This window comes from Podarcis filfolensis (assembly GCF_964270895.1).
Source record: "Podarcis filfolensis genome assembly, chromosome: 10".
NCBI classification, from domain to species: domain Eukaryota; kingdom Metazoa; phylum Chordata; class Lepidosauria; order Squamata; family Lacertidae; genus Podarcis; species Podarcis filfolensis.
In genome coordinates this window covers 55,528,941-55,548,277 of record NC_139612.1, presented here as the reverse complement: position 1 = coordinate 55,548,277, position 19,337 = coordinate 55,528,941, and the positions used below count along the sequence as shown (strand labels likewise).

Sequence of the window (19,337 nt, the reverse complement as noted above, 5' to 3'; positions counted from 1 at the left end):
TCATTAAAATCAACAATAACAAGTCCATCCATCTCATTCGGTCTACTCCAAGTACAACCTAGCTAGGTATCACCTAACAGGTCTATGTTCCAAGTATGCACATACAGGATTGCATTTTTAGGGAACACACACACACACACACACACACACACAAGGATTGATAATCCCAGTGTGGCTGCCCCCGTTTCGCTGAGCAGCGCCGCTGCTGAGATATGACAGGTGCCCACTCCTTACTTTCTGTAAATCATTGAGACATTTTTGTTTCAACAAGCTTTTCCAGTTGTATGAAAAGGTGTCTGCCTTAGGTTTATAAACAATAGAAGATGAACGCCTACTTTCAAGGTTTCTTTGAACTGTTTTCAAAACCATTTTTAGCAGTTTTAATTGTATGCTCGTAATCACCACTTGAGATGAGTGTCAAGGGCGATTCAAAAATTCGTAATTATATTTCTCATTTTTTGAAGAAAGAAAAACCAACAATCCATACTTTCATTTGCTTGGTATAGGAAAGAGCAAACAACTGTTGTGTCGCCAACTTATTTTATGGCCCTGGATCCTGTGCCTTTAACAGCTGCATGCCATGCAGAAAATGAGCAGGGGAAACCTTTCCCAGCGGTTGAAATGAGCCAAAAGAAAGCAGTTTCTGCCTGTACTCAAGGAAATGCGGGCATTTTCATGCAAGAAGAGGATGAAGTTTTGCTCATCGAGTTGCACTTTTGCTAATCGTTGCAGTAGCAGAAACTTGTCAACTTCCCTGCTCCTGTGCCTTTAACAGCAGCAGTGATACAGTGGTACCTTGGGTTAAGAACTTAATTCGTTCTGGAGGTCTGTTCTTAACCTGAAACTGTTCTTAACCTGAGGTACCATTTTAGCTAATGGGGCCTCCCACTGCCACTGTGCCGCCGGAGCACGATTTCTGTTCTCATCCTGAAGCAAAGTTCTTAACCTGAGGTACTATTTCTGGGTTAGTGGAGTCTGTAACCTGAAGTGTCTAAGGTACCACTGTACATAGAAATGTGGTAGAACATACTTATTCTGGCAGGAAGATAAAGCAAGGGGAAAAGGTTGGACTGCTTTGTTTCAGAATGTCAGGCTCCTGTAGGGCTGCAAGATGTTCATCTGGCCTCTGCGCTTGCGCCTTCAATTGCAAAGAATGAGCAGGAGAAGCTTTTCACAGCGTGAAGACAAACTTCAACCGCCATTTTCTGCTGCAGATCAAGCGGCTCTTAGAAGGCACTGCTGCAAAACCTGGCTGAAAAGCTGGAAGACCAAGCCTGCTCCTAAAGGCATAGGTGAAAAGCAGGGTTGCCTATTGGTTTCTAACAGGTTTCTTACTCCTGTTTAACAGCAACTTGAAGACATGGCGAAGGTGGTTTCAGGTTACCTTCCCCCCATTGGTTCCAATACTGTTTGATAAGAGGCTAGTCCCATTGCCCACTGTCTCTGCATTCAGCACACGTGCAAAAGGGCTCTAGGCACCTCCAGTGGTACATTCCTAGAGGCCTTCTTTGAATGCTCACATGTTGGAGGGATGTGGCTGGTAAACATTTTGCTAGAAGGGAGCACGGCTAGTTCCTGTGCCCCTCCTGGCCTGCCCATTCTCTGAGCATGTGAGCGAGGTCATCTGAGCACCTCTTTTAGCAAGCGATAATGCTATCTCTATACTGTGATAAACATCCCTGGTTGATTTTTTGCAGACCAAGCTACTGCAGCAAGTCAGGACATTTTCCTGTCCAGCTGGCAAACTTAAGGAAAAGGGAAGAAATAATCACACACGAAACATGAATTGGTTGAGTCCTCAAACTGAATAGTCTTGTGATTTGGGACACTCACAAGTGTGGCTGTCTAAAAGAAATACAAAAGGGGAATCCCCAAGTTCACAGGCATTTTAAAAATAGCTCCATTGGTACATTCTTTCACTTCCACATTGCTAGAAAGTTAGGTTTTAGCAAACACACACACACACATATGCAGCAATGGCCACTGGAGCATTATGCTAAAAAAAAACCCACAACAGCCCAGGAAAATGTTTCAAAAGCAGTCTATAAAGAATCTGCCTCCATTTTTCAACAGATCTGGCAGACTAGGGCAGTTTTGTAGGAAGCACTGATTAGTAGTTAGGCATAGCAAAAAACAGCAAGCAAAAAAAAAAATTCATAGAAATTTCTGAAATCCCATTTTCTTTGGTTATTTAGTTTCTCATAATATAAAACCAGGATACTGAATTGATCCTTGTCCAAAAGCGGGCCAACATATAATGTGTGAATGGTTGTAAATATCAGAGTTGGTACTCAAATTATTTACTTTGATGCAACTTGAACGGCCACAGGATTTGCAAATGAGTCTTGAGTTCAAAAGGAATAAGAAGCAGTGGTGTAAGGCAGAGATTATCTGGGAAGGGAGGGGGCACTTTCTTCTGGTTATCCTTTGGGAAGTATAAAATCAGTCTCTTGGAGGATGCCGTGCAGCTCTTGCTGGTGAGTTAATGCTGAAGATATGGTAATACCATTTCCTGCATGGTCTCATCGGTCCTTAAGGTCTTTATTGCCTACTTTTCAGTCTTTCAGTGAATTGTAGGCTCTTATTGTCTTGTTATTGATGAAATCAGTCTTCTTAAAGTTAGCCTTGTAAATGAAAAAATAAGAGAGATTAAACCAAAAGAGTTTAAATTCTCCTGCTTTCACAATACTAGAACCCAGGGTCTGTGCATGATGCAGAAAACTATGTTTGTTTCAGACATCTCTACAGAGCTGACCACGTGGTTTGGAGGAAGATATGCAAACACTACTAGGCAAACAGCTTTCTGGAGAACTTGCAGGATATTTGGGTAAGAAAAGGGAGACAGGAAATTAATACTTTTAATGAAATGTGGACTACCTTTATTACTTTTTGGTACAAAACGCAGACTAAAAGTTCAGAGAAGAAACTGCTTCATTTTATTATGAAACACTGAACTTTTCTTTAATGATTATACTTTTAAACTGAAGTATTAAATTAGAGAAAATGTGTCACTGGCTTGTCTCTTGAAGACTAAGGCTACAATCCTAACACACTTAACTGGGAGTAAGTACCACTGAATCCAATAAGGACTTATTTGAGAGTAGACATGGTTAGGATTGTGCAGTTAGAGAACTGACTTTGCAAACAGACCTGCAATACTTAAAATCCATTGAAAAACAACAACTGTGACCAACAGGAAGGTTATTGCCCCAGAATTAGTTGACAGCTTACCTTTTTGTAGGCACTGTGGAGATCAGCATGAGACCACAAAGAATACAAGAGGATGGAAGCAGCTCTGCCGGCTTTGCTGAGGAGGAGAATAATAACAGCAGCAATCAGCATTATTTGCAAAGCAGCTCAGCTAAGTTAAAAGGAACAAACCTTGCCCATGGGGCATTGAGTCTCAAAAAAACACAGGAAGGTACACAACAGAAAGGGGGAATAAAGAAGGACGGAATCTAGGTAGGAAAGGAAAGAAGCACAAGGAATGAGACATGTAGATTATTATTAGTTTAATACTCATTAAATTTAAACAGCTGCCCATTCCCTGGGTATAAAATAGGTTAGATAGCTGATCTGAAACACAGCCCAGGTGAATAAAAAGGTCTTCCTTCACCTGTCACTAAAAAGACCATGGATAAAGCAGCAGGTGAGCCTCTCTATGGAGGCTGTTGTATAGCCGAGGTACCAACCCCAAGAAGACCTTCAATTTGGTACTTGCTCACCTAATTTCACTTGGCAAGGGCACCTTGAACCAAGCCCTGAAGAGGAACTCAGTGTCTGTGTAGGTATATACAGAAGAAGAAGGAGGAGGTCTTTAAGGTGGATTTCAGGAAGTAGTGAGTTGCCAAAGAGAAAGGGGAGTTGGAGAAGGGGTGATGCAGGCACAAAATACAAATCATAACCTGAGGTTTAGCAAGGAGGAAGGGATTTTGGCAGAATCAAGATGATGAGAAGGCAAATGGGAGAGTCTAGAGAAGAAAGTGTGAAGATATTTAAAAGAAAAAGAGCAGGAGCACATGCTGCAATAAACAAACAGAGAGCAACAGAGGGAGTGTAACAAAGAAGAAATGTGGGCAAAATAAGACAGAGAAAAGCCCTCGTTCCCTGCCAGCAGAATAAATAATAAAAGAGGGACAATTATTATTGGGTTGTATCCAATGCTAGTTATGCAAAACAGAGAAGTTAAATATACATGATTAACTTAGATTCCATTAACTTAAATGGGTTTAGTTAGATGAAATCCCTATTATTATTATTATTATTATTATTATTATTATTATTATTATTATATTTATATTTAATTAATTTCTTATCCATCCTTCACCATGAGATCACAGGGTGGATTACATCAATTTTAAAAATACAGTTTAAAAATCAGTTGAAAGCAAATAACCCTACTCAAGAGGAAAGGAATTAATATCTGTCTCTCTCTAGTATCAAATGCCATGGTAAAGAAGTGTGGCTAAGAAAAAGGTAAAGCAGAAAGAGAAGACAAGAAGGAATGAGAGTATAAAATATTTCCAGTGGAGGGAGATTGAAATGGACGCATTTTAGGAATATATAAAAGTTGGAAATGGCACACCACTGGAATGGGTTTGAGAACTAGGTCTACAATGCCAGCGATTCTATAAGAGAACAAAGGGATATAGTAACTGGACCACATAACTGCAGGCAGAAACAGTAATAAGGAAATGTAGTTATCACTCAAGTGCAACCTCTTGAAACGTATTGAAATGTTTTTATATCAATCAAACCACTCACTAAACTCAATTGCATGCTGATGCCAACCTAAGCAAATAATTGCTCAGAACAGAGCATGCCAAGCATTGCCCTGAAACAAGGTAGTTCTTTAGCACTGCAGGGATACCACACAGGGATCTCTGGACAGCAGGACAATGCTGGGGACACTGCTTATTTTATGCTTTTTGGGGGGGCGGGGAGGGCAGGCATATATGAAAGTGGCTCACCTGTCACTCAAGCTGATGTTCAGAACCTTTGAGATGCCATCAGAGTTCAAGAGAAGCCGAGCATTCTGGGAGCTGTTCTGAGTCAGGTTGTATAAAGCGTAGCAAGCGGAAGCCGTGGTCTCGTTGGCAATGTCAGAGGTTGGGGCAGCATCTGGAAGCACGGCGACCAAATCTGGCAACACTTCTCTGGCTGGAAGGTGAAACATGAAGTGCCCTTAGAATCCTCAAGTTTAGAGCTCTGCAGCTGTCTGCTCAAACGGTACCCAGCAAGTAATATTCGGCATATTTAATTTGCAAAACACTTTAGATGTGGTTTTCTTTAAAGATGCTTACTCCAGAAAAACTTTATGGGGCATGACACTTTTTCATTAGGTTTATCCAGAGGTTGGCTTCCGTTTACCAGTGATCCACTGTGCATCCAGGGCCCCACTCACTAGGATGAGTAAGAGGCCCCCCTGCGATCATCTGATGACTTTTTAAATGTGTCCCCTCCACGAGAGGTCCGGAGGGTGGCAACATGAGAGGGGGCCTTTTCTGTGGTGGCTCCCTGCTTGTAGAATGCCCTCCCCAGAGACGTTCACTGGCACTGCCATTACATATTTAGGTGCTAGGTGAAAACGTTCCTCCTGACCGATTAAACCATCTATGGACTTTAAAATGTGCTGGGGTTATTTGTTCTGGAGTGGGGCACAGCAGAAGTGGTGCCAGTCCAATCTTGATTCCCTAGTGTGAACAGGATTTGAATGCCATTATAGAGCTAATGGAAACAACCATCACAGATGAAACACCACAACCTGAACTTCCTATCATCCCAGACAGAAAACATTAAGATGAACGAAGTGCACACACGCAGCTGTGATTGTTTATTAAGGCAAACCTTTATTGTTCCTATTATTAATGGAAGGGGATTCATCAAGCTCAGCTGTCTTTATATACTTACCATGCATTTAACAGTAATCTGACACTGAAGTAATTTGGACCAGTCATTGCACATTTATTTACCTATTTCATTCTGCAGCGAGGTGTTGCGAGACAAGTTCCTGAGCAAGGAGACGGCCGTTTTCTTAACACTTGGACAGCTCACATGCAGCATGTTTCGAATACTTGGGAGGCCGTTGGCCTTCTTGACAATGACTTGGGCTACTCCAAATGGCATCTGTCAGAAAACACACACAGCTTCTTCAGGCAAGAGCGAAACCACCAGCATGGCCAGTTGTCAGAGATGATGGGAGTTGCAGTCCAACAACATCTGGAGGACACCACATTGTTCAAATGTGTCTACACCATAGACTTAGCAGGTTTACAAACCATTCCCTCTCCCAAGGACAGCTTCTGCTCTATAGTAAGCGACAGGAATTCTCAGCTCCCATATCCAACTATAGTTCCCAGGATCTTTTTGGGTGCAGCCATGCCAGCTAAAATGGTCTAAACCAATTATAATTTCATTGCATGCCACTGAGAGACATTAGAGCTAATTCAGTCCCAGAGCTGTGCTAGACACCTAATAGGATGTCCCAGTTCCATTTCAGCCTTTGCAAGATGCTCCCGCAACAATATTGCTGCCTGCCCCCTACACACAGCAGATAAGGAAAGGGAATAGCCTGGTCAGATACAGTGCAGCTGGTCTCAGAAGAAACTTCTTTGGTTGATGCAGCAGCACTGATGGCTGCTGCTCAACTAACATTGGAGAGCGGAGTTAAGTGGCAAAGGCACAGAAGGAGAATGATGCAAGATCCAGCATGGAGCAGTATATCGGACTAGGACAGGGATAGGGAACCTGTGCTGGACTACAGCTCCATAAGCATTGACCATCTTGGCTGGGGCTGATGGGAGCATCTGGAGGATCACAGATTCTCTGACCAGAGTTATTGTGAGGACAAAAACATATGCCACCTGAAGCTCCTTTGAAAGATATATATATATATATAATGCACAGCACAGGGGACAGTGATGGCCTCAGGTTTGTGTGCATGTCTGCTGGGCAAGGGCCCCCCTTCTCTTCCTTCCTGCAACTGCCACCCTGTTCTGCCTCTGCTTCTAGTAACAATCCTCCACTGCTGCCTAGGGAGAAAATGGCAGACAAGTGAGTTGGTGGCAGCGCTTGTTCCTTCTACTTCTTCTCTTCCATTGTTCTCTGGTCCTATCCCTCTGGAGGCAGAGAGATGAAGTGGGTGAATAGGTCGCCATGGCAAGAGAGGACCACCACTGGCACCAGGGAGCTCCGGCAATCAGCAGTGGAGCTTCCTGTTAAGATGGGGGCCCAACAATTCCCACCCCTGACTCTGGCCCTGGAAGTTCAGAATCAGATCTCGTTTACTGAACAATGTGAAAAGCATTTCTTCAGATGATATTTACTGGAAGATCAAGGAGGCAAACGTAGTTCTCCCCCAGGTCCTAGTCCAGTGCTGTAACCACTACACCTCACTGGCTCTCTGTATTGAGAGCCAATACAGCAGGAAACTGTAAATCCCTCTCACGAGGCCATCAAAAACATATTGAACTACAGGGGAGAGGCTGAAAGGAAAGAAAGATAAAAGAGGGAATCCTCTCTCTTTCTACTTACAGGTCCACTTCCCGCTGTGAGGTTCTGCAAAGCTCCCAGCGATGCTTCCTGGGTAAAGTTCCTTGTGCTTTTTGCTATTAAGGACAGATATATCCTTATCAGGGTGGAATGCCAGAGGGTTTCAACACCTCGGGGGTTGCTCTTTTCCTCAGGGAGCGGCAGGTCCTGCTGCTGCTAAACATGCAGATGCATTAAACAGCTAGAAACAAAACAGTTAAAACCACCCCCAATAAGGCTCACCTTTCTGGATCTAACCAAAAGGAGCCCAGTGCCAACAATGGGCTGCCAATCCTAAATTAGTAACCCTGAATCAGAGTGAAAGGCTGTCTGAAAATCCTTGCAGGATGAGGCTCAGCAGGAACTAGACGTTAAGCCGAACCATTTTGTCCGTGAGTCCATCACAGCATCAGAAAGGACCACAAGACCGTCTATTTTAATTTCCTCACTGAAAGGTGGGGCTGTCCATTCGCCAGCCCCCTCGCTCTGTGCAGCTGAATCAATGAAACACATTGTCAGCTGTGGCAGGAGCTGCCATGAACCTCTCCCCCTGATCTGGATGTTGTTGCCTTCAGAGCAGATGCTTCTGGAGAAGCCTGGCAGCAGCTCTCAAAGGATTTCAGACCAGGGTCTTGCACAGCCCTACTCTACCTGGAAATGGGCCCTTCTGCATACAAAACGTGTCGTCTGCACACTAAGTTGCTTGAAGCTCCTTCCCCAAATAACAGCCCTCTATTACCTGTTTCGCTTTCCTGCTCCTTGTTCCAAAGCATCCAATGCTGCTGTCGCTAGTAGGAACATTTCTTCTTTGCATGTAGATATTCTGTGCATAGCTACCAGGGAGTTCGGACTCCAGCTGGTAGGAGAGATTGTGAAGGATGCACACACAGTTCTCCGTGGCCTGGAAGGGAAAACAAATGTGCATTATTCTGGCTGTGTAAATAACTGGAAGCAATCGCTAAAGACCTGCAATACACTTTTGTAACTGGCGCTTAGATGTCTGGCCTTAGAATTTCAGAACTGTTATGTACTGAAGTTCTCACCCTGGGCCAGCAGGGGGATACTGTAGATAGTTTTCACTCAGGTCCACATATGCAAATAAGGGATTGAAAGTGACGTTCAGTGATTGGATAGTTACAGAAAGTGTTACAGTTGCGTTGTAGTGGAGCTCTATATAAGCAGGCTGGCTGAACCCTTCAGTTCAGTTCTGTTCTGGCCTGTGAATAAACAAGAGCTGTTTGAAGAATCGCAGTGCCGTCTGATATGTTCACCCACAACTTAACAAGAACATTGGACTGTTGTCTTGATTTTTTCCAGTGGTAGCCAAGGTGAAAAGTGCCCCAAACATTTAATGTCTCAGGTCAGCTCTGGATCCTGAGTAGGGCAGCCTTCCCTCATCTGGTGACTTCCAGATGTTGCTGCACCACAATCCCCATCAGCCCAGCCGGCATGGTCAATGGTGAGGGATGATGGGAGTTGTAGGCCATCAACATCTGGCACCACCTTGGTTATTTCTGTCCTAGAGACTCAGAAAATCCCTTCATTTGGAAAGCTTACCTTATCATCTGGCTGGTGGTCTGCAGTGGTGCCTTGTATATAATACACCAGCGATTCAATCAATCCTTCACATTCTCTCATCTTTTTCCTCCCTTCAGGGCCAGCAGAGCTCATGTTTCTACAAAAAGGGAATTAAAACTGGTTACAAGGGTGCTGTACAATCAGCTTCAGCTCTATGACAGGTTTCTGTTTCTGTAGCAGAGGGTGCTAGTCCCTGTGCAGAAGGGCTCCAACTTCAGGTTGCTACCTAAGAATACACTTAAAAGGCAGGAAAGCAAACTCAGCACTGAAAATGCTCTGGTTTATACAGGAAGAAATCAGCTCTTCAAACAGCCAGCAGGGAACGCCAATGCAGTGCTTTGCTTGCACCGATGATGCAATCTGTAAAGATGAGAGCTGTGTTGTTTACCCTAGATGGGCAGTCTGATCCTGTGCAGACTTAGGCATACCTAAGCCCACTGGAGTCAATGAGCTTAGGCACACCTTCCCAAGAATTGGGTTGTTAAAGTTATAACTCATCCAAATGCTGTTGTGTCTTGGGTGGTTAACCTGACCCAAGCTCCTTTAAAATTTCTAACAGGCCAGAAACAGCAAGAATTTTCCTACCATAAGACATAGGATCTACAGGGATGTTTTCAGCAATTTGGTCCATATTTTTGCTTTCCGTTATTATGCAAAAGCTCTTTACTAGTCAATGTGCAAGTACCATTGGAAGTTGCATAGCACAATTGATGCAACATACAGCAGACAATACAGCAGCCTTCTATTTAAGCACAAAGAAAATACACACAATTTAGGATCCATCTCGATGAAGGAGTCAGTTCTTAGGTTGATTCTAGTTATAATTAAATCCCCCAAAGCTTCCACCATAGGGCTAGGTCACCACATATGCCACAGTGTGCCTTGGAAGCCACACCCCCTCTAGGAAAGCTGTTTATGCCTCCTTGTGACTCTAAAGTACCTAACTGGTGTATAATTGGTGACTTGAACTTATTTCCTGTGTTTTATTAAAGCAAGCATGTATCTAACAGGTATAATGTTATCTGCAAAATGTCCTCTTGAGAATTCAATCCATGTTTATAGGGGAGCAATCCCTTTTGAAAACAGCAAAGTGTATTCATCAGTAAATATACATAGGATTGGGCTGAAAATATGAAACTAACAAACTTTTTTCTTCAGCCTCCTGTTGATTGGCTTACCTCTTTACAAATAAAGGTTAAAAAGTGTGTGTGGGGGGGGGAATCAGAATCTCACATCAGTGAATCCATGAATAAAAAAAGGCAAAATACATCACTAAAGCAAGTTAAAACACTAGTTTTTAACAAATGGCAAAGTGTGGTGTAATTACAGTTAACAAGAGCCTTGATAAAGGCTCAGAGTAGTGTCTTCTGATCTCCTGCCCCAGCAAAAACTGCATTCTGAACCAACTGAAGTTCCTGAGCTCTCCCTCTCAGTCAGCCCTAGCCTAGTTACAGTGGTGCTTCAGAAGCTGAAGAGAATTCATTCCGGAAGTCGGTTCAACTTCCAAAACATTCGGAAACCAAAGCGTGGCTTCTGATTGGCTCCTGCAATTGGGTTCCAAAGAATGTTCGCAAACCGGAACACTCACTTCCGGGTTTCCGGTGTTTGGGAGCCAAAATGTTCAACTCGCAAGGCGTCCAGGATCCAAGGTACAACTGTACTTCCTAACACTGCCTGAGGACTTTTTGTCTCCTCTCTATAAAGTTCCAGATCATTATTAGCTCAAAAGCAGCCACCACTGTGCTCTGTTTTACACAGAGATGCCTGCTGGAAAGAACATGTTCTTCCTTTTGCCAGTTTGCAAGCTTTGTTGACAGTAGCATGTTTGCCGTGGCCTTGCTCGTGCACACACAGAGAGTGTTTTGTAGGTATGCCAGAGCTAAATAAAACAAAAGCGATAGGGATGGAGTTTTCAACACTGATGCTTGAAGAGCAGTGCAGTGGGCGGATTTCAAAACAAAGTGAGTAGCTGCAGTTACAGAAGAGAGATACTGACAGTGGCCCTGCTGCTCTACAACACGTGCATTTATCTCTCTGGGGGCATGGCTCTGGAAATACAATGGTTCTGCTGATTTTCTGGGTGGTTCAGCTTGAATGGGAAATGCTGAGCCACGAACAGCACATATTGGCTAACATCTGTGACGTCACAAACACACTACCCTCCTCTAATCCCTGGAACAGTGTTATGCCACCTTTTTTTTTTAACAAGGCAGATGGTACCACCTGGTGATGTGGGGATATGTGAGACATAGGGCTGAAAAGGAGGAGTTTGACTTACTGGTATGTATATCTATCACACATGTTTCAAAACTGGACTTGTGCTATGGTGAACAAGCCGCTACGTGCTTTTTTAGTAGCTTACATTTGTTACCCAACTCAGCAGCTGGAAGATGGCATACAACTCCCAGCCTCTCCTGGTACTTTTGTTTTTGCTTTTTTGGCTACAGAACAAAGATGTTGAGATCTGAGCATGAGAGAAAAAGCAGGGCATGCTTTGTGTAAATCAGCTTGTTTAACAGCTGAGGCAGAACGTTTTAAGGAGGTAAGCCTTAACAAAAAAATTTAAACCCCTCCAATTTGAATGAATATTTCATGCCAAAGAGAAGATCAGATTCTTCAGTGTTTATAGTGTAACAAAGCCTTGTGTTGGACACAATGCCAGTTATGCAGTAATTAACACAAACACTACAACAAAGGCAAAATGTCAAACGTCTTTCTAGTCCTTTGAATGTCTAAGGAAATAAGTTTACTTTGCTTCCCAAATTTATTCCACAGTTGGAAAGTGAAGCAAGCTCAACAATAAAAACTGCACTCAGACCATGTGGTGGGCCAGACTATATTTTGAAAAAAAATAATGAATGAATTCCTATGCCCAACAAATAACCCAGAGATGCATTTTAAATAAAAAGACACATTCTACTCATGTAAAAACACGCTGATTCTCAGATTGTCCGTGGGCCAGATTGAGAAGGCGATTGGGCTGCAGGTTGCCTACCCCTGGGATAAACATATTGATGTACCTTGAGAGGAGCAGTATATAATTAAGAAACTGGTATTTGTTGTGCCATTCACAAACTTCGCTCCAATATCAGTTGTAGGAAATGAGGAAATGATAACTGTGTACACAGAGAGGCGTGTTCCTGCAAATCAGGTACTGGGCCTCTATAACAGCAGCTGTGTTGATAGCTGAGGGAGAAACACACACACACACACACACACACACACAGGCATTGTGTCCTGGGTAGGCAAGATGAGTGAAATCAAAAGGGACATGCTTGATGCCTAACCATCCAACAAAATTGGTTTTACTATTTAATGAGCTCGTCAAAGACTTACACAAATTCTGCCTACAATAAACTGCGTGTATGGCTGCATTCACATGGCAATTTGTTCTGTTTCCCTAACTGTTACTTTCCGTATTATATTTGAATCTTCACACGATGTAAAACCTACTTCTGGAAATATGGTGGAAGTCTTGCACTCATTTCTGTGTTAACTGTTCTCCAGAAATTTGCTTGCAACTCCATTAACCAAGAAAGTTGTGGGTGTGAACTGATGGGATTAGGGGTGGTATACAGGCAAACTGTTCTTTCCTGCCATTTTAATGGGCAAATCATGGAGGAACAGGAGCATGCATGCGCAGAAAGGGTGGGGGAGCAGTGACATTGGCCAGTGACTTCTTCTGTTGTACTACACCAGGCCCACTAGTGTGGGAGCTTGCACTTCTAAATTTGCCCCTACACTAATATCTGCAATTCCCCTTGGAAAGACAGTATGTGACATGGCACAGTGTCACTCTCACTCAGACATTTCATAGGTTTGAATTTCGCCATATAGATCCACCACTGGTCAAAGCATTGGCAAAACTGTGTAAAAGAAGAACTTCAAAATCTTCTGTCATCTTATCTTAACAGCAAGAGCATCCTACCCTCGTTGAAAATTACTACAATTTTGTTTTTGCTGGAAAGGCAGGTCAAATAATTTAGCCCAGCTGTTATCTCTGCAAGTCTAAAACCTTTATTAAGAGCAGCTCAGGTGTGTTATGCATAATGTACCATTTCATCAACAAGATAGTCTTCTTTATGCAATATAGGCTGCAGGCTATAGGTTTTAAAAAACACCTGAGCAGCAAGTGTATCAGCTATTACAAAAGGAAGAACTAATTAGGGATTTGTAATCTGGCAGATGTACAAGTAGTTAGATAAATTGTTTGTTAGCAGGTTTCCCTGTGTGCTCTGTCACCAGCTTTTGCAGATCTCTTTTAAGATACACACCGCAACATATATAACTTCACAAAGTAGAATGGCTCTGGGAATGTTAATTTGGCATTAAAAAAGGATATTTTTAGTGCTCCAGGAGCCCGCAGCTCTGCATATGCTTAGTGCATAAGCAAGGAAATAGGGAACATTTTCAGGGAAAACACAATTGCCCTCCCTACAAGGCAATGCAGCAAACCCGTGCCTGTATTTTAAAATCTTAGTTGGTGGCAGCTGGCAAACTATAGCTTAGACAGCATCCCTTTAAGCCAGGAATGGGGAACCTTTATGTTGCTCAGCTATACCTCCCATCAACCACAACATGGCCAATTGTCAAGGCTGATGGGAGCTGTAGTCCATATGGAGGGCCAAGCACCCCTCCCCCCACTCCTGCCTTATGTTTTCATCTCTGCAACAGCAAAAAATCAGGAGAACGCATGAAGGGATTTCCCCATTGTAGGACAATCTGTCCTTGGAAGATCTTTTGAACCTGAGCTGAGTTATATCCAGGCAGCAGTGCTTTCGAGGGTCCTGGGATAAGGGAAATGGTAGTTAGTTGCCCGCTTTGTGAAGTTTAAGAAGCAGGTGTAGGAAAGATCTTTTCAAGACAGGCAGGGTTCAGAACTGTCAAGGTTACAGCTTAATTCCGTACCACACAGTAATTAGAATGCCAGCTTTTATGACACTGAAATTCACCCATTGTGAAATAAAGCATATATCTGTTTTATTACAGTTTACTAAAGTGAAGAGCCTATGCTCTCTCTCTCCCCGCCCCCCCCCCCCGGTTAATTATTCTTTGCAGAATTACATCAGTGGCCTTGCAGAACTCCCACAGCCAGGCGAACGTAACTGAATCCGTTCAGCTATGACTGTGTGCAACAGAAAACACTGTCTGCTTCCTTGTGCAACCAAGGATCAAGGACCTGAGAAACAACAACAACCTTTTCCATGGAAATCCTACCATCTGATGACTGGACATCCTGATAGCTGGCCTCTGTAAGGTAAAGGTAAAAGGACCCCAACCATTAGGTCCAGTCGTGACCGACTCTGGGGTTGTGGCGCTCATCTCGCTTTATTGGCCGAGGGAGCCTGCGTACAGCTTCCGGGTCACGTGGCCAGCACGACTAAGCCGCTTCTGGCGAACCAGAGCAGCGCACGGAAACGCCGTTTACCTTCCCGCCGGAGCGGTACCTATTTATCTACTTGCACTTTGACGTGCTTTCGAATTGCTAGGTTGGCAGGAGCAGGGACCGAGCAATGGTAGCTCACCCCATTGCAGGGATTTGAACTGCCGACCTTCTGATTGGCAAGTCCTCTGTACCCACCCACAATTTTTGCTAGATTATCCAAAGTGCTCCCAAAGCTTTTCCTGGCAGGAAATGCAGACCCTTGCCTTTTCCTTGAGGAAAAATAGAAACGTGGAGTCAACATTCTGTGCCCGCATGTTGAACCTTTGACAGCACAAACCACGCTAAGCCCAGCCTAATGTTAAGAGTAGTGGATTCCATAGTGATCAAATTGCAAGGAAGTGCTGACAGGGAAATCAAAGGCAGGAGGGAGGAAATTTAGGCCCGGGAGTGTGACACTCCAGAAGCTGGACTCCATCTCCCATCAGCCCCAGAAAGCACAGTTAATGGCCAGGGATGATGAGTGTTGTAGTCCAATACGTAGAGGGACACATGTGTCACACTTCCAAGTTTTAACAATTTTTTTTTTAAAAAAACCTACAAATCTGAAAATATAAGGTTGCAAACAGCAGGATCCACTCCCTTGCAGGGATATCCGGCCATTTTTACACACCTTTAAAAACCGTATTTATTCTAAAAATGTTTTAAATGAGCAAAACTTCTTTCCAGAATCTCCTGTGGTGCCCCCCCCCCCACTTTTCTTTGCAACCCAACAGATTATCCTCCATCTGTCAGAGCTTTCTGTTATTCCTCTGCAAAGAATTTGAGTTACTTTAGCGCAACACAGCGTGTATGAAGCCTTGACTATAATCAATATTAAAAGTCATCAGGTTTTAGATACTTTGGGAGAATGAATGAGACCAAATATTGCCCACATGTTTTCTTCTTGTTTGTTACTTCTTAGTAAAACTGGGTTACTTCTTAGGCTTTCTGCTGTGCTGCTTTTGTCCGCTGAGTGTTTGGCTGAAACTGTTGCAGAGCAGCTCTTGATGGCTGCAGACAATTATGCTTCCTCCCAGCGAACATGTTTGCCTGCATTATCTCCATTTGTGGTGACTTTGGTTGCCTGGGCATAAGCTCCCTTAAACAACCACCAAGGGGTGTCCAATAGCCTTCAGGGACCTGGCCCAGGATGAAAAACCAGGCTGCTATCAAATCCTCTATGAATTCTAGAGTGCTTTGTGGGAAAACCTCCAGATTGTCTAAGATGGCATAAAAATAGGAACAGTTTCACCAAACAAACGAAGAATTAAATTACTATGGTTTGAACAAAAACACAAGACATCATAGGAAGCTGCCCAGACCACGTTGGACAACATTGGTCCCTCTAGTATTGTCTACATTGACTAGCAGTGGCTCTTGAGTTCAGGACATCTTGAGTCTTGCCTGGAGACTGTGAACCTGGGACTTTCTGCCCCCTGAATGACAGGCCCTTTCCCTGCACCCAGCTTACCTCAGGCATCCTGTAGCGTTGTAGAAGATATCTGGGTCAGGTACAATGCTTGATTTTGTATAATCTCTATCTGGCCAGCCCGAGTAAGGGATGAGAACAGTCTCCGTCAATGGCTGCAGGGCTTCTCGGATCAGCAAGATCTTCAGCTGGTCATTGGAGGAGAGATTCCATAGCAAACCTGCAAAAAGCATAGGGAACAAGAAAACAACATTGGCTCTCCATTCACAGGACTTCATCTGGTAGTGACAGGCATTTCCCTGGTTCTTTGATAAAACTAAGTCAAGCTCCAATTGCATGAAGAGCTTCTTTGACAATCTGGTCATGGATCTACCAGGTTGTCAAAACTTTCCGAAAGCAACCTGTTACTTTCATTGTGTTGGGTGTCAAGGAGAAAAGGAAACCTGGGTCTGATCTGGAGATCTGCACATATTAAAAAATGTGAATGCAAGAGATTTAACAGCTGTGCTTTCTGTTTTGTTTTTTTTGGAAATAGATTTTGCAAGTATCATCTGGCAATATATCACACGCACAGTGGCTCCCCTCTACAAAGAGAACTATTGTTTGTTCAGTTAACTGCTCTAGATTTCAAAACACATCTCCTAAAGTCTTAGCTCAAGGCAGATGGCATTTCAATCTCAGCACCAAACTTCTCCTCTGACCCTTGGCTCAAGGATAATCGCCCTTTTGTAATATGCAGATACAGTAATTGCACTGTCATCTCAGTGGGGGAGGTGGAATAGCAGTATGCACAACTTTGGCATTATTGCCACACCTGTGCATGTTATGACAGCAGAAGCTAAGAAACAAGGTAAATAAACCCCACTGAAGGTAGTGTAATGGCCAATGTGTTGGGGTGGATAGAATTTTGGGGCTGGACATGAGAGGAAAAAGATTCAAATTGTGGATTAATCATACATCTCAGTGGTTGACTGAGCAACTCACTATTTGTTAGACTAAAATATGACTGATATAAACTGGAAGGCCTCCCATTCCCTTATCTGCTATGTCCAGCAGTTATTTCACATGAAACCTATCAGAAAATAAATATGGGAACCTTGAATGAGCTAAGCACAGTAAAATAATTTGCATACTTGAGAAGTATTATAGAGTAGGAGCCAAGAAAGGTAAAGAAAGAGTTGGGAACATGTGGCACTCCAGATGTTGGACTACAACTCTCATCATCCCCAACCACTGGACATGGTAGCTAGGATGTTGGGAGTCAAACAACATTTGGAAGGTTCAAAGGTTTTCCACCCCTGACTTAAAAGCAAATGCCAGGGACTAGTGCAGTGCAATGGTTAAGTGAGTGAGCTGTGAATCAGAAAGACCCCGGTTAAATCTCACTTTCGCAACTAGAGTGCCTCAATAGTTTTGCCAACTTTTCAGTGTGCCCCTGCAAACTCTGGCATGATATGTAGGAAGCAACAGCTGAAGCTCTTCAAAGTGTGGAGGTACTAAGTGACTTCACTGGCTAATTCTTGCATATCGCGGCTGCTGTCTAAAGCCCAGACGTAGGGACAGATTAAAAAGTTGGCAGCTCTATTCAGATAGCAGGGGTGGGGGATCTGTGGCTTTCGATATGTTGTTGGACTATAACGCCCATCATTCCTGACCATGGTGGCTGGGGCTGATGGGAGCTGGAGTCCAACAACGGATTCCCCATCCCTGTCCTAAACCACTGTTAAGTGCTAAGTTGTTGTGTATTGTTATCAGCATTGCCTGACGTGGAGAACAGTGGGATGGATCAAAATTGCAAAAAGAAGTCGGAAAGATGAAGTCGATGAACTAGCTCAATTAACTGTACTCTGATGGGCACGTGAGTTAAAGGAAATCTTGCAGGGAGAGGTGCTTGCAGAACCAGGCCGTTGGGACGTAGCTGCACCGCATGCATGTGACTTCCATAGCCCTTGGGACTTTCCATGGTAAGAGACTTAGAACAAGATGGGTGTGGCTGCCTTTCCTATGCATGTTTTATTTCACGACAGGTCTGTCTGTCTGTGCTATAATCCTCCTTGCAGAAGGAATGTTCTTCCATTTCTCAGATGTATGCAGTATGAGACAAGATCAAGAGGTTAGACACTCCCTGAAGGCTTGGCTGGCTCCCCTTCAAAAGCTTGTTTTGGCTGCCTCGGCTTTGCCTCTCTCCGTCGCTACCAAGATTACCCCATAATAAAGAAAGCTTTGGTTCCTATCAGCCCTGGCACTCGCTCGCTCGTAGCTCCTCTTCCAAGTGCCTTTCAACCCCTGCAAAGCATTTGCTGCTGATGGAATGGGAAATGAAGCCAGTTTCTTGGAGCTACAGCTTCATGACTTTCTGTATGACCTTGAGAAAGGCGCTTTAGTAGTCCTGGCAGCTAAGCGACGGAAGAGAAAGCAACTTCCACGTACTATATACATTTGAGAATTTCCCTTGGACTCATGAAGCCACAGTTGTGTACATGACACAGTATTTAAGAAAACAAAAACAAAATTCTATTGCTTAGAATGTGCACCAGGATCTGATCTGAATACTAAAACCATGCAGATTTGCATAAGTTAAACCATGCAGATGTGCATAATTTCCTCATTTTGTATAATTTATTCTGCTTTTTCTTGTGTGACAGGGAAAGGCATTACAGAGGACTATGGACACCCTTCTCATTTACCACAGCACATCCATCTCTGCCAGCCCTACTTCTTAGCTACAGATCAGAGTGATAAAGTACAGTGGTACCTCTAGATGCGAACGGGATCCATTCTGGAGCCCCATTTGCATCTAGAAGCAAACGTAATTAGCGATGGCACATCTGCGCATGCACGTGTCACTTTTCGCCACTTCTGCGCATGTGCGTGACGTCATTTTGAGCGTCTGTGCATGCGCAAATGACGAAACCCGGAAGTAACGCGCTCCATTACTTCCAGGTTGCCGCGGAGCGCAACTCGAACGCGCTCATCCCAAAGTACATTCAACCCGAGGTATGACTGTACACATTATTATTAACAATTACTACTAAATGTATTACCTGCCTTCACCAGAAGGGTGAAATACTCCCTAGCATGTTCAGGATTGCAGCCTTAAAGGCCTTTGAATTGTGGCAATGCTGTTAGCTCCTTGCATAGCTCAGTTTCTAGAGCTGAGTTCAGGGCTGTGAGTTCAAGCCCCACACTGGGCAAAAGATTCCTGCATTGCAGGGGGCTGGACTAGATGACCCTTGTGGTCCCTTCCAGTGCTACAGTTTCATGAGCCACTGTTTACACGTGTTTTCATGTTCAATGGTTGAGCAAATAGGAGGGAACCTCTTCCCTCCCTGGCAGCAGACGGATGCTGGAAAGACAAAGCCAATGCATGCAAGA

General features: G+C 43.7%; 1 protein-coding gene across 2 annotated transcripts in view; it reads right to left on the bottom strand.

Annotated features, from left to right (window-relative positions):
- Positions 1-1,786: 1,786 nt before the first annotated feature.
- PKP2 (plakophilin 2) overlaps positions 1,787-19,337 on the bottom strand; it is a 54,185-nt gene continuing 36,634 nt past the window's right edge. Inside the window, exons 6-13 of one of the 2 annotated variants that reach the window (XM_083572326.1) lie at positions 16,005-16,182; positions 9,088-9,205; positions 8,270-8,431; positions 7,534-7,707; positions 5,973-6,126; positions 4,971-5,160; positions 3,232-3,307; positions 1,787-2,624 (exon numbers count right to left, since the gene is read on the bottom strand). In XM_083572326.1, coding sequence (XP_083428452.1) covers positions 2,556-2,624; positions 3,232-3,307; positions 4,971-5,160; positions 5,973-6,126; positions 7,534-7,707; positions 8,270-8,431; positions 9,088-9,205; positions 16,005-16,182 — 1,121 coding nt within the window. In that variant the 3' untranslated portion in view covers positions 1,787-2,555. The remainder of the gene's footprint in view (positions 2,625-3,231; positions 3,308-4,970; positions 5,161-5,972; positions 6,127-7,533; positions 7,708-8,269; positions 8,432-9,087; positions 9,206-16,004; positions 16,183-19,337) is intronic. The other variant, XM_083572327.1, reaches the window with a different exon arrangement.